This window comes from Streptopelia decaocto (assembly GCF_964273445.1).
Source record: "Streptopelia decaocto genome assembly, chromosome: 3".
Taxonomy (NCBI): domain Eukaryota; kingdom Metazoa; phylum Chordata; class Aves; order Columbiformes; family Columbidae; genus Streptopelia; species Streptopelia decaocto.
Window position 1 is genome coordinate 95,390,076 of NC_138656.1, and position 15,197 is coordinate 95,405,272.

The window sequence follows — 15,197 nt, forward strand, 5'->3', positions numbered from 1 at the left end:
ACTTACAGAAGTAGGAACTAATTTGTAGGGTTTTGTTTGATATCAAGAAAAGTTTTAAAACTTGAAGACTAGAATGTTAATTTTTTTGCGTTGTTAGTCTTTTAATGTTAAATTTCCTGAAAAGCAAGCAAAATTAATATTAACTGCAACATGTTAAAACTTCATTTTTATTGATGTTTTCAGTGCCAAGAGAAACCAAAATCAGGCTTCTTGTTAATTATTTATTGTCTTGGTTCAACCATGTGCTTTGCTCTGTGTAATAACTAGACAAAGGGGCAGATATTTACCCTGCACAACTCATAAGCTGAGGAGTACACAGAGAAAACCAAACAGCTGGGAAATCCCCAGAGGGAGCAAAATGTTGGGAAAGGGCTCGACAGAAACGTAATTCTTAGTATGAAATCTTGCTTATTTGGATTCTGTGGAAAAGTCAAAAAGCAAGTTTTGATAGATTTGGCTTGGTTGGTTATTCCTTGTACAGAAGGAGAACTATAAATTTAAAGTAAGAGGATCTATGAGATATTATCCTTGCCTGACAATTTCAAAGAGTAAATAGAGGGTTTCTGATACATGGTGCCACCTTGGTGGGTCAAAACCTGAAACCTGTACAGAAGTATGTCTTTTTTATGTATGTTCTTGACCCTATTTTTTGTTCTTTCATCTTGACCTCTGTGTGTCTCTGTTTTTAATCAGGTATCTAAGCGGCTGTACAGTATGGGCTGTTATGAAATCTCTCTGGGGGACACAATTGGTGTGGGGACTCCTGGAAGTATGAAAAGAATGCTGGAAGCTGTTATGAAAGAAATTCCTCTGAGTGCTCTTGCTGTTCACTGCCATGACACATATGGCCAGGCATTAGCCAATATCCTCACAGCCATACAGGTAACTCAGGTTCTCATTTCATAGATATGATAGTAGTAGTCTTAGTTTAATTCAAATGCACAATTTCAAAAAAATTCCAGCCTTAAAGAAATTACTAGAAAAGGAAAGAAGCACTCACTAAACTTTCTAAAAGGATTGCTCAGATGGTGGATTGTTCATGGGTATTACTGCTGTTGCTTTTGCAAGAAAATTTCAATCCTTATGTACCTTCAATTCCATACAAAATCACTAAGAAATAGTGGTTCTTATTATATTCCATTGATTTGGGATGAATGAGGGAGATAAAATATAATTTTTTTCTGATGTCTCAGATTCCACTTTTCGTAGGAACACCTGTATGTTCATTGTTCACTAAACTAAAATTTATATTCTACAGAGGTGTCTAAGTATAAAATAGAATAATGCATAATTACATCTTGACTTCGGATGGATAAATCTAAATTATTGGTAATTATGTGCACGGATAGTGGTCTAGATACTTTTATCACTGTTAACATGCCTTCAGTATGCTTTTCTGTTTATCAGTTTTACCTTCCAAATAAGACTGGCAACAACTTTATATTCTATTCAATCTTGATTCAAATCTGTGGCTAAATAATCAGAAACAGTTAATTTCCATAATTCCATTTGTGTTTATATATTTTTAAGGATAGGACACAATACAAGAAACAGACTACAAGTTCTAATGTAGTTTTTGTAAAGATATCATTTTGAAAATATCTTAATGTGTACATGCATTCCTAAGGAGACCTATTTTTACTAAATATTACAGAATCAAAAGCTGTTTACAAATTTTAGGCCTTTATTCTATTTTATACTTAATGGTATTTTCTGTTTCCTTGCAATTCAGGCAGCAATATTTAAAGGTCTACTTTCCTTTGTCGTGTCTTGTTCATTTGGCAGAGCTCATGTTATGTTGTTTAGAAATAACAGCAGTGTGTTAACAGTATATATAAGCAACAGTAGATATAAGCAAGAAGGAACAGGGAAATGTTTCAATATGTGAATCTCTGCAGGTATTTGATTAAATACTGAATTACAAAATCTGGTAAAAAGGGTTCTCACTTTTACTCACATTGTTCACTGTTGACCCTTACTCACTTCTACTGTTGCAAATGTGTGTGTGGGTACCATGGGATAAATAAACTGCTAATTTCACAGTTAGCTTCAGCTGCAGATGTAATAGCTAAAAGCAAGAAAACCCCTGAGCATGGGAGGAGTTCACCATGAAAATACTTGAAGCTTTGTTTTTTAAATCCTTCCTTAAAATAATTGCTGTCGTGGTGCCTACTAAACATTGAATGATGGCTATGCTTTGTTAACTTCATTGTGATTCTTGTTTCAGGTTTACCTCCTGCTTCTATCTTTTTATTTACTTCTTAAGTCAACTGTGTAAGACTTAAAGGGGGAAAAAAGCTCTTACATACCTAATGTGCAGTTTAGGCTAATTAACATGTAAATTCAAGAGACCAGTAGACCTAAAAAATAACCCAAGTGCAGCCTTCTCAGATTTCTGAGAAGCTTGGGGTTCCTGAGATCCACCAGAAAACTTCCCTGTGTGCTCAAGTTCTGCTACAGAGAATGTCTAAAAGTGCAGAGCTTTTGGCTGAACTGAACTTGTCACAGATTTTGCCAGAAGTCCTTGATGAAGCAGGCATTACACAGTCTTTCTGACTGGCTTTCTGCAAGCAGCTCCTTGGCTCACTCTAAGGTAGGTCCCAGGCTTTTGGATCCTCAAATGGGGCCGGTACATCACAACATCCTTTCCTGTCTCTGGTCAAAGAAATGAGGCAGCTAGCAGTCAGTTATAGCTAAGCAATACTATTTCTAAAACAGGGCGACTTTAGAGGTCAGCTGGATGGTGAAGTGCCCAAGCCAGTGGATCAGAGTGCCCAGGTCAGTTCTCAGCCCTGGTGTTAGGCTTGCCTGTGCTCTCCTATCTGCCAAAGAAACATAAATGGGCAAAGTACTGGAGTAAAACCCCTTGTCTTCAGCTCAGCAGTTCTTTTCATAGATGACTCTCCACAGATGCAATTCCTTACCCTTCCTCCTTTATGGGTCTGTGCAACCGACATAGTATTTCATGAGGAGTGAACTTTGTTTGAGGGGTTATAGAAATAATGGCCTATGGTTATTGTTTGAAAACAATTTTAAAGAAAAAGGAAAAAAGTCTCCCAGATATGCGAGACCTGGTTACCCAGGATATGGAGAAGGCTGTGGTACTCAATGACATTTTGCCTCAGTCTTCACCAGCAGTTGCTCTAGACACACCGTCCAAGTCACAGAAGACAAAGGCAGGGACTGGGAGAATGAAGAACTGCCCACTGTAGGAGATCAAATTTGAGAACATCTAAGGAACCCGAAGGTGCACAAGTCCATGAGACCTGATGAGATACATCCGCAGGTCCTAAGGGAACTGGCAGATGAAGTTGCTAAGCCACTATCCATCATATTTGAGAAGTCATGACAGTCCGGTAGAGTTCCCACTGACTGGAAAACGTGAAACATGACCTTCATTTTTAAAAAAGAAAAAAGAAAAGATCTGGGGAATTGCAGGCCAATCAGTCTCACCTCTGTGCCTGGCAAGATCGTGGAGGAGATCCTCCTGGAAACTACGCTAAGGCACATGGAAAATAAGGAGGTCATTAGTGACAGCCAACATGGCTTCACTAAGGGCAAATTGTGCCTGACAGATTTGGTGGATTTATACAACAGGGTTACAGTGTTGGTAGATAAGAGAAGAGCAACTGATGTCATCTACCTGTCCTTCTGCAAAGCCTTTGAAACTGTCCTGTATGACATTCTTGTCTCTAAATTGGAGAGACATGGATTTGATGGATGGATCATTTGGTGGATAAGGAATTGGCTGTATGTCTGCACTCAAAAAGTTGCAGTCAAGAGCGTGATGTCCAAGTGGAGACAAGTGATGAGTGGCATTACTCGGAGGCTGGTATTGGGATCTGCATTAATGTCTTTGTCAGCAACATGGACAGTAGGACTGAGTGCACCCTCAGCAAATTTGCCAAAGACACCAAGCCGTGTGGTGCAGTCAACATGCTGGAGGGAAGGGATGCCATCGAGAGGGACAGGCTGGAGAGCTGTGCCCATGCAAACCTCATGAAGTTCAACAAGGTCAAATGCAAGGTCCTGCACATGGGTTGGAGCAATCCCAAGCACAAATACAGGCTGAGTGCAGAATGGATTGAGGGCAGCCATGAAGAGAAGGACTTGGGGGTGTTGGTTGACAAGAAGCTCAACCTGACCCAGCAATGTGCGCTAACAACCCAGAAAGCCAACTGTGTCGTGGGCTGCATCAAAAGAAGCGTGACCAGCAGGTCAAGGGAGGTGATTCTCCCCTTCTGCTCCACTCTGGTGAGACCCCACCTGGAGTGCTGTGTCCAGCTCTGGGCCCCCAACGTAAGAAGGACATGGACCTGTTGGAGCAAATCCAGAGGAGGGCAATGAAGATGATCAGGGGGATGGATCACCTCTCCTTTGAAGACAGGCTGAGAGAGTTGGGGTTGTTCAGCCTGGAGAAGAGAAGGCACTGGGGACGCCTTACAGCAGCCTTCCAGTTATCTGAAGGGGATCTACAAGAAAGCTGGAGAGGGACTTTTTACAAGGGTATGTAGGCATAGGACAAGGGGTAATGGCTTTTATCTGAAAGAGAGGAGATTTAGATTAGATATAAGGAAGAAATTATTCACTATGAGGCTGGTGAGGCACTGAAACAAGTTGCCCAGAGAAGTTGTGGTTGCCCCATCCCTGGAAGTGTTCAAGGCCAGGTTGGATGGGGCTTCGAGCAACCTGGTCTGGTGAAAGGTGTCCCTGCCCATGGCAGAGGGGTTTGGAACTAGATGATCTTTAAGGTCCCTTCCAATCTGTTCTATAATTCTGTGAACATTCAGCAGGCAAATTACACTCTTCCTAAGACACTGCAGACCGCAACCTCAGGCTGAGTACTCTTGTATTGTATGTTGTATTTCCTAAGAATTAATGAATGACAGCTGGAAAGCCACAAATCACTCTACACAAATTCAGGCATTGCTTCGTTGTGAGAAGTCCTAGGAGAGAATAGAGGTGCTTGTGATTCAGTAAGTGATTTTTTATACAGATCACGTTGTTCCATACAGGATTATACTACCCAGAATATTTTCTTTTGTTTGGGGCTGATCCAAAGTCATCTAGGACTGACAGGCTGTATCTGTATAAGAAATTAGCAGGGAAGTAGTCTTGTAATTTTAGTATTTGGTTTTATGTATGTTGTTTTAGCAAAAGGATAGGTAGTGAAAGATGGGAGAGAGATTAGCCAACTTTGAAAGGATAAGTAATTTTTAAGTTGTTGAAGTGAATAATATCGATAGAAAGTGCTGCCTAGAGAAAGGAAATTCACTTTCTTTTATGAAAATAATCTATGTAAAAATGTGAGGAACATGAAGTGATGCTTCAGAACCAAATATTAAACTTTCTGGCTCTTGGTTAACTGTTTTAATATTAAAATATCAGAGTATACAGTTTACCAAAGAGACAAATTCAGAATATGGGAAGTGATGTGGCGATCTAGTTAGTGCAGGTGGTATTTTGAGTAAAATTGCATATGTGGGTTAGCTAATGTGACAAACACAGAATGTAGCTAAAAGAAGTACTAAAACATTTATAGGAAATTGTTACAGACCTCCAAGGAAGGGTAAAAAGATGAGTCAGGAAACTTCTGTGCTGGAGAGGCCCGAGTAAGGTAGACCATTGATCTAGTAAGACTTGAGTTACCTTGACAATTGACTCCCATGTTGTGTACAGAAATGGGTAAGAAAGGGGAAGATTTTTAATGCAAGTGATCCCCAACTCTTTTCTTGAATAGGTGGCGCAGTTGCCAAAAATAGCTTTGTCTGTTTTCATAGCAAATATATGAACATGAGAATGAATATGCAAAGAGACACAGAGAAGTTCTGGCCAGCAGTGATTCCTCAATGAATGAAACAATCGCATGGTAATCCCATAGAACTTTATAAAATTCAAATTGCTATCATCATTCATTAATATCAAGTGATCCCTACACTGCTGGGATCAAATCCTAACTTAGAGAAAACAAGCATAAAACTCCAGTGACTTACAGGAAGCAGAGATTTTTACCACCTTGTGTAATCATTTCCACCTTATTGGACACAATGAGATGAATTAGTTTGATGATTTGCTGAATGAAATTACTTTTTATTAGTGCTTTCTTTGTCCAGAAAATAGGGATTTTGAAATACAAACCACACTTTAGTACCATAAGCAGAATTTAGCAAGCCTCTAAACTTTCAAGGTTCAAAATGCAAAATCCCAGTTTGTGAACACAGGTTTTCCTTACAAGAATTATTGTGTTTTCCCTTACAGATAGTTTAAAATATTTAGTAATATTTCATTAATGTCTTTAAGATCCTTGAATTTTAAAGATTTTTTTTTTTAAGTCCAAATAGAAATAACTGGCTGCTGACCTCTTCCCTTTATCACTTAACTATTAATAAATAGATTCTTGCCCCTTGGTGAATGCTGGAGAGCCTAACCAACTTGCATATTTTTGTGTCTCTGGTTTACTTATGTAGTGAGGACTAGATTTACACAAAGGTGCTCAGTGTTGAAATGGCTAAGTTTGAAGTGCCAGAACCAGGAGGGGAACTGTCTCCCTGTAAAACAGAGAACAAACTGCATGCACAAGACTTGATTAAAGATTTAAAATCTTCTGTCTTTTCTCCCAGCTTTATCTACCATTGACTCCTGTGCATTATGTTTATCATTGGTAGTTCAGCTTCTTCCTAGTGACCATTTGCTACAGTTGTGGTAGGATTATAAATTTGTTTATACATCTACATCTCTTAACTCCTGTCTAACTCATTAGCAACCTAAAATCAGGTGTTCAAGACGGTATCAAGAAAGAAAGAAGGAAAAAAAAAGACACCTAACCTTAGAATCATAGATTGGTTTGGATTGGAAAGGACCTCAATAATTCTTTATTTGCAAGAAATGCTTTCTTTTTAATTCCCTGCAAAGCACAATAATTCTGAGTTGTAGTGTAGTAGAACAGGTTGACACTTCTGTTATAGGGTAGGAAGACAGATAAGCAACCATGAAAAAGTGTGAAGCCTTGCATGTACTTGTGCTAGACTTGAGCTAGGAATTTCTCATATAACAGTCAATATGAACTTTCCAGCCGAGAAAGGCAGTCCAGCCATATTTGTCTGTTGCTACACAAATAAAAAAAATACTGAGTTTGTGGAGTTACGTAGCAATTGAGGAAATGAACCCGTATGTAGTGGGCTGCGAAAGTTCTTGCCTGAATATGTTAAATACCACTAGGATTTTGTTTTATTATCAGCAGTGTGCTTGGATACCCACTGCCTGGTAGTGAAATTATTTACATGTAAACTATTTTTTAACAGAGAAAAATAGTTGTGATGGTTTAGTTAAAATTTCAACACCATACTGAAGACAGGTCTTTTTAAGCCAATAGGGAGGTATTGTATGAAATTAATAAAGTACAGGAGGCAGGAACCATAACATCTTGGCTGGTCTTTTCCTGATTTGACGTATCACTGTGCACATCACTTTTCTTCAATTTTTTGATTGTAAAACAGGAGCAAAGCTCATCTCTTAGTTTGTGAAATGCCAAAAAAATCTAAGAAGGAAAAGAATCTGACAACTAGAAATTATATTTTTATAGCTATAGCTATAGCTATATATATAAATTATTTTTTGAAATTGAAGTTTAGAATCTGAATAGATTCTAAGTTTGGCATAGAATGTAATTTTGAGATTAAAAATGGTAAGGTATATGAATGGGCAAGTGGCTCAAATCCATACATGCCTATTCAAATTATCTGCGTTCTGTAACACTCCATGTCCTTTTCCCTGCACTGGCGGGCACTCTGAAGAATTGATGTAGCATAATGTGAGAATCAGAAAGACTTGTTGTATGAAGCACGCACATCTTGAAAAAATGTTAATATTTTTTCATTCCTATTTTGAGAAATGCTTAGAAATTGAGAAGTTTCAGCAGACCTCCCAAGTGTACTTTCCTCTGCTGTTTACAAAGATGCGCTAGGAAACTGCAGAAGACTTGACAGAGATCTCTAGAAAGTAATTTCCAGGTTCAGATAGGGAAACATTAGAATAAACACAGCTTGAGTGAGAATAGCTGTCCGGGATTCAGGAAGGGCTGGTCATGCTTCAGTATTTCGCTGGAATTCTTTGAGGCAGTCACTGCCAAAGGAGACAAAGAATATACAGTGGATATCATATGCTTTGATTTTTCAGAAAACAATTTATGGTGTTCTGTACTGGAAGTTAATATTAAGCCATGGAGGCATGTAATAAGTGGAAAGTTGGCTAAATGGCAGGAAACAAATGGAGTTATAAAACGGAATTTCGTCAAACTGGAAAGCACCCATTAGCAGGGTTGTGGAAGTATTAGCCTGTGGGTCTCAGGTTTTCCTGCTTAAATATATACCTTCAGCTACCGTAATGCTCATGTTAAAGGCAATTATTCTAACTTGCAGAAATTACACTTTTGAAATTTTAGACTTCCATTGTGAGAAACAGGATAGCTAGCACAATTTGTAAGTGTAAATCTGTCTAATACTTTAAAACACACAATAGAAAACATTTGGGAGCCAAAGCGAGAGCATAGCAAGACACATAATTTTAGGTAAAGCAAGATATTATTTATTACAGCATGCATGTCCTTTTACAAAAGGGTCTTCCTAGAGCTTCCTACTTTTGAATTTCTCCAGGAACTAATTTATCCTAGACACCAGCTATTTTCTGGATTTGAAAGTGTAAACAATACTTTGGCTAAAAAAGCCATTAACAATAACACAAAGTCCTTTGGAAACCAAAATTTTGCTGTTTGTTTGTGGGTTTTTGTTTGCCTCCCATTATTCTCTTTTCCTCAAAGAAATGACATTACACTTTGGTAAAGCTAGCAATTAAAAAAATCAGTTGTTAGAGCTGAAGGAATAGTTGATACTAGGAAAGAAAAGACTGAATAGAATTGTTAGAGATTGAAAGCTGCCAAAACAGAGATGAATAAGACTGTATTTGAAAGCACATAGGTTAGGGGAAAATGGCAGGTGAATTGTGAAAAGGTCCCAGGCTGCAAGGTTTCTTGTGAAGAAGACTGAAAAAGAGTGTGTGCACTTTAGCAAAGTAGAAAAACACTTGTGTTTTATCAAATAATATTTCTGCTATGAGCAGTCAGCTAGTTACTTTTGTAAGTGAAAAAACATGCTGCACAAATGAATAAATCAGACCTGCATATGGAAAGAAAATGAAAACACAGGCATTCATACCAAAAAATGAGAGATGTTTTCCAGGTTGGGGGTTTGTTTGTGGTTTTGGTTTGGTTTGGTTTGGTTTTTTGTTTTTGTTTGGCATTCTTTGGTTTGGTTGGGTTTTTTTTGTTTGGTTTGGTTTGGTTTTTTGTTTGTTTTTTTCTTTGTTGTTGTTGTTGTTGTTGTTGTTTTGTTAATAACATGTACTAGTTTTGCATTGTTGTCTGTAACTTCAGCAAAATAAAAAAGAAAGCAAGCAAATAAACAGACATTACAACCCCTCTTTTCTTGGATCAGTACAAAAGAAGCAGCTATTCTATTTTTATTGCTTTCTGCTGCTTTTTGCAGTATGTCCATAGTATGCAGTTTCTGAGGAGCTGAAAGTTTTGACCTTTCTCCCTGTGCTTCAGAAAAACTTCATAGCTTGATAGTTCACAAATAAATTCCTCATTGCTATTACTACAACTGTTACACTATTACTAGAAAAATAAAAAGTTTAAACAGTAGACATTTTGTTTCAAGATTTTTATTTTTGAACTTTTTAGGACAGGAAAGGTAAAATATTTGTCATTGTATATTGAAATAGCAGCCAGAGTTTCCGAGGCAAAGATGTATTTACATGCATATGCCAATAGGTAGCCTGTATGTTTTATTTTCTTTATTTATTTTAAATGAAGTATATTGTAAATGATTAACAAATAATAGAAATCGGCATTGTTCTAGCTGCCTCTGATGTGATGATTGGATTTCAGAAGCTTTCAACACTGGGTACTGAACCAACAAACCTCAAGTTTAAGTCTTTTTCAAGATACTAATCAGACCAAGAGATCCTTCATCAGTTATGGATTATTCTCATCTCCAAATTCCCTCACTACAGCTGACCTGGAATGGTAGACACAACTTCCCTTTGGCTTAAAATCAAACCTCAACTGTCTTTTAAAACATTTTAAAACATTTAATTTCTCATGCAAATCTATGAATTTCTCTTTATAACTCTGCAAGTTCATACAGATTTATCACCCTAGGTCTAAATGAATTATGGATGGCGAAATCACTGCAGCAACTAAAGAAATAAAATCTGAAGTGGTTTTTGCTATCTATCGTAAAGCCAAAGATATTTTCTGTACTAATAACATTGAAGCTGTGGATTTATACAAAGAATTCATTTGGCCCAAATATTCTACACTCTTTTTTCTGTGCTTGCACCCTCCTTGCCTACTTCTTTTTTTCTTGGAATGATGCTTTATTTTAGCTTCTTAATCACATCTTAAATGCTTTAATTTCTGAGTTTTCCATCCTCTAGATGATGTTCATGTGCACATTTCATTCTTCAGTGTCAGTGGTATTTTCCAATTTCAGCTTCAGTCATCATTTCCTGATTCATCAAACCTAGAAGCATTAAGGCCATACTGATTTAGTTGGCCAGTACCTAAAAGGCATTCTGGTGTTGCTTCCATTACAGTGTGTCTTTCTCTTCTTGTGAATGAACTTCTGATGCAAAAATAAATAGATTCAGAGAATTCACTTGAAAATATTATTAAGTCTTCATTAGATTCTGTTCTGCTACATCATTCTTTAGTTGTTGTATCTGGAATTATAATTTGTAAAAGGGAAAGTATTAGTATTAATACAACACAAGAACACAATTTTGTCTCGTTTCACTTTTTGCCAGCTAATAAGATGCTTGCAACGTTGTGCTTGCAAACAAGGCTCACACAAAATAGCGTAGAATATAGTTTATATGCATACCCAGCAGATTATAGGCCCATTTGGGGATAATAGTCTGTACCTACTGTTAGTGTGGACCTCCCCACTCCTTTGTTCTCCTTTGTAATGCCTTTTTTTGCCGTTCTTTGCCTCCATCAATGCTTTAACAGAGTAAATACGCTGCTGGCAGCTTGCTGGCAAGAAGGGAGAATGACATGAATAGATATTCACCTAATCCTAATATTTTTCCTGGCACTTATGTTAATTTTTTCCTCTCTTTCAATGTTTTCCTAGTCATTGTTTGATAGTTGTAAGTCTACATGGGCAGAGCAACAAGTCTTTTTACAGACCTCCTTTTATCATCCCAACTATGTCTTGTTTAACTTGACTATTTAAATGGCTAAGAGTCAGCATCATCCAGTTCTGAAGTGGACTGGGCAGTAATCCAGCTCTTTCTGTTAGAGACAGACATTCATTTTTTCGAACTACAAACAAATTACTTCCAAATGCTGGAAATGTAAGAAGGCTTTTTAAAAAAAGGTTTTCAGGTGTTTATAGAACAAATTAGTATAAAATAGTTTTCAAGATGCTAAGCCCAATTTAAAATAAATATTTAGTACTTTTAGGAGTTGTGAAAATATAGGACTAGAAAACTGGAGTCACTGATCTGTAGCATGCATAAAAAATATGGTAAGGGAACACTGGTGTTAAATTCCCCGTGCATTTTTCTATTGTGCCTCAGCTGGATTGCATGTGTAAAAAAGGTAGTATTTGGCATTTGGTTTTTGGTTGTTTTTGTTTTGTTTTGTTTTGTTTTGTTTTTTGGTTGGTTTTTGTGGTTTGTTTGTTGTGGTTTTGGGTTTTTTTTTACAGGAAGCTACATGTCTGGCTGTATCTTTGATGAGATAACTGCCTGTAATAGTCAGAAATTGAACTGATAACTCTTATTTTACAACAGTTTTTTATTCAGTCCCTGAAAATCGGAGCCTAGATTATCAAGGTTACTGGAAAATGAAGTTTTCCTTGGTCTGAAGGTTGGTTTTTGTGCTTCATTCAGTATCACATAGGCACTGTCTCATTCACAGAAAGACAAGCTAGTTCTCTGCAGCTGTCACCTGACCCTTTTGGTTTTATGGTGTCTTGCTTGTCTCTAACGTACCTTACAACTTGCACAACAAACAAAATGGAATTTCCACAGGCAAGTGTCCTGCACAACTGACTCATCTCAGAACTGCTCCATCCTTGCAAGTCTGTCCCATTCTCCATTCTCAGCATCCCTCCCACCACTTTATTTCTTCACCAATTTCTGTCTCATCAGCTGTCACATTAATTTTAGATATGAGACTGCATGTTTGAACAGACTTTGCACTCCTACAGTTGCTATATCACTCCTTTAAGGTGTTCCTAGTGTTAGTACCCTCTGCGCCTCTCTGGCACTAAGGCAAATTGATATGAAAAGCTTGCACCCGTAAAATGAAATTTGTACCTTCCAGAACAAGGTCAGCACTTCCAGACTGCCAACTATGAATGGTGCTGGTTCCCAGCCTGTGCCAGGAGTTGTTCAGGGGAGCCAAAGCTGTTCCAGGGACTGTGGCAGGAGTTACACACAGTGGACAACTCAGTTCCAGTCCTCATGCCATTTAGTTTACTGGTCATGCACTCTGTGGCTAAGATGGGACTCCCCACCTTGCACGTCCTTGATTCAAGGCACGGGAGCATGTGAACTTGAGGAATCTATCACTATTTACTAGTATGGCCTGTTTAAAAGTGTATTTAAGTTTGTTCTGAGACGCTGAACTATTTTAGCTACTTTTCTGTAGAGCACTGTAGTTCAGGGCAGGTGTCTGCCCCACAGGATAACAGCGTGATTAGCGCAAGATTGGCAGAGCTCTAAGCAGAGTGCCACAGGATCTGAATATGAAAGATGTTGACCAGTCTTTGTAACTGACATGACTAACATGCCAATGTAAATTAAATTTCTAATTCAGTACACCACAAAAATAAATGTCTATATTTAAAAAATAGGAATCTAAAATATGTTCTAGATTAATACTAATGTTCATTAGACCACCTGTTTGCTCCTGTGTTTAAGATGTACTTATGATGATGATTCTAGGATATACAGTTTTAGATACTTTTTAAACTAGAATGTATGAGTATGCCAGAAGTTGTGTATGTAGCTTTATGTTTTCAGCTACTCTCTCTAGATTGACTGTGGTTAGGTCATATTCCTTTTTCTTTATTTTGAGCTTACCTACTGCACACTAAAACATATATGGTTCAGTGACAGAAATAACATACAGTATTTCAACATAATTTAAAAAATTATTTTGAAAGAAAAAATTCAAATGTTTGGTGAGAGTACAATTATTTAAGTACTTTTAAAGAGAGGATTTTATTCAGGATTTAATACCTCATTCAATTTTCATGGTATTTTGAAAATAAATGATTTCTATAAGAATTGCTTGACTTGTTTTTAGAAATATTCCCAGTGATTGTATTGCACTTTAATCAGACTGTGAGTCAGTATGCATCAGCTAGAAGAAGATAAATGGATTTTAGACACGTGTATTTTTCTACTTGGTGGAAATGACTCCCCATCCTTTTTTACCCTGGAGTAGTTTTTCTTGAAGTTTAACAGCAAGTGTAAAATAAGGACAGAATCACAACAGTGCTTCCTACTTGAAAATGGTTGTTTCTTTACCTTTTGTTATCTTCAAGTGTGTCTGCTCTAGTTTCTGCATGAAAAGGAAGGTATTGCATGGAACCTGACTTTCAGACCCAAGCAAGCGTCAGAGAAGCTTGCCATGGCAGGAACAATCAAGGGAAATCACAAATCCCAGTGTCTCCAGTAGGGAAGCGCAGTGTTTACAGGATGACGCTCCCTTCCTTTTTGGGCAGCTCTACAGACAGCTGTGCTGAGGGGGTGGAACTAAACCTCTGGCCATTCTTGCATATTTATGGCTGCTCAGAAGCAGTTTTGTTAAAATCCAGCAAACAATGAAGGAGGGAGAGTTACTTTCTATTGTTGAGGTACATCAGATGGCTTTCAACAAGCTCTCAGGGTGTTTCCTAAGGTAAATTAAACTGCAGAAAATCCAGAGAAAACAACGATGAGACAGACTGGAGTTCCTGCACTCACTCCAAATGAGTGAATTGGGTGGATCCTTGTAGCTGTATGAGAACAGTGACCATGTGCATAAGTGTAATAAGTCGAAGATGACTCTTCAGTTAAGGCAGAAACCAAAGGTGATGTAGTTCTTAAAGTATGACAATCATCTTTTCTTTCTGTGCTGTGCAGAAGCAACACTGAGCCAGTCTCCTGAGTCAATTCATTTGTCATTTATCTTTTTTTTTTTCTTTTGAAATATTGCAGTATAAATTGAACAGCCGGACTTTCAAAATAAAACCCCTTTTTGATCATTTTAAAAGATAAATGAATGATAGTTTTATAAACTCAGTAATTTTTGCAAGCTTGCATATTTTCCTGTTTACTTAATTTTTTCCTCCTTTGTTGCTTAGTGCAAGTACTATATGGTGACAGATTGTCAAAGGCAAATTATGTGATTTGCTTAACACAGAGTCTTTTCAAATACATAAAGCAACCAATTATAGAAAGAAATATTCTTCTCTGATCTATGTTCATAACAGATTTTGCTTACACTAAGAGCTGCAACAATAGGTAAGAATTTTTAATTTGATGCAGTATTTTTCCTCCATAGAATAAACTGATAGAACAAAATAAAATAGGCTTAGCAAGACAATATAATGTGCGCCTATAGCACATTATATAGCAAAATATACTAAGTTGAATGCCCTTTTAAACAAAACAAATATTCTGTCTTTCCTGTTGGCAGATATATTGGATGAGTAATTAGCAACTGGCTTTTTTAAAAGTGGAATTTTAATCAGAATAAGGGAAAAATTTTTGTAAGACAGATTACATTTTGTGGTTCCTCACCTTAATGCTACCACTTAATTAGTCAGTGCTTTGGAAGGGAAGATTCTTTTAAAGGTATGTAATATGATAAGGTATTGTAATTAGATGAATATTACAAAATTGGTCCATTTATAATGGAGAAACTGTCACACTTATTTTTAAAGTTTCCTGCATTATGATTAAAATTCTGGTGAAAACTCCAATAAAGATTCACTCTGCCTATAGTGTTTAAAAAATGCCCTATTTGATTGCATCGTCTTTGGTCACATTACTGTAATTATTAACTGTTTAAGCCCATCCTGGAATTCTACTCAAGACATTATACTTTAGCACAAAATGTAAAACTCTACTTCGTTGAA

General features: G+C 37.2%; 1 protein-coding gene across 1 annotated transcript in view; it reads left to right on the forward strand.

Moving 5' to 3' along the window:
• HMGCLL1 (3-hydroxy-3-methylglutaryl-CoA lyase like 1) overlaps positions 1-15,197 on the forward strand; it is an 81,391-nt gene that overhangs the window by 50,262 nt on the left and 15,932 nt on the right. The window contains exon 7 of the mRNA XM_082047883.1: positions 694-882. Coding sequence (XP_081904009.1) covers positions 694-882 — 189 coding nt within the window. The remainder of the gene's footprint in view (positions 1-693; positions 883-15,197) is intronic.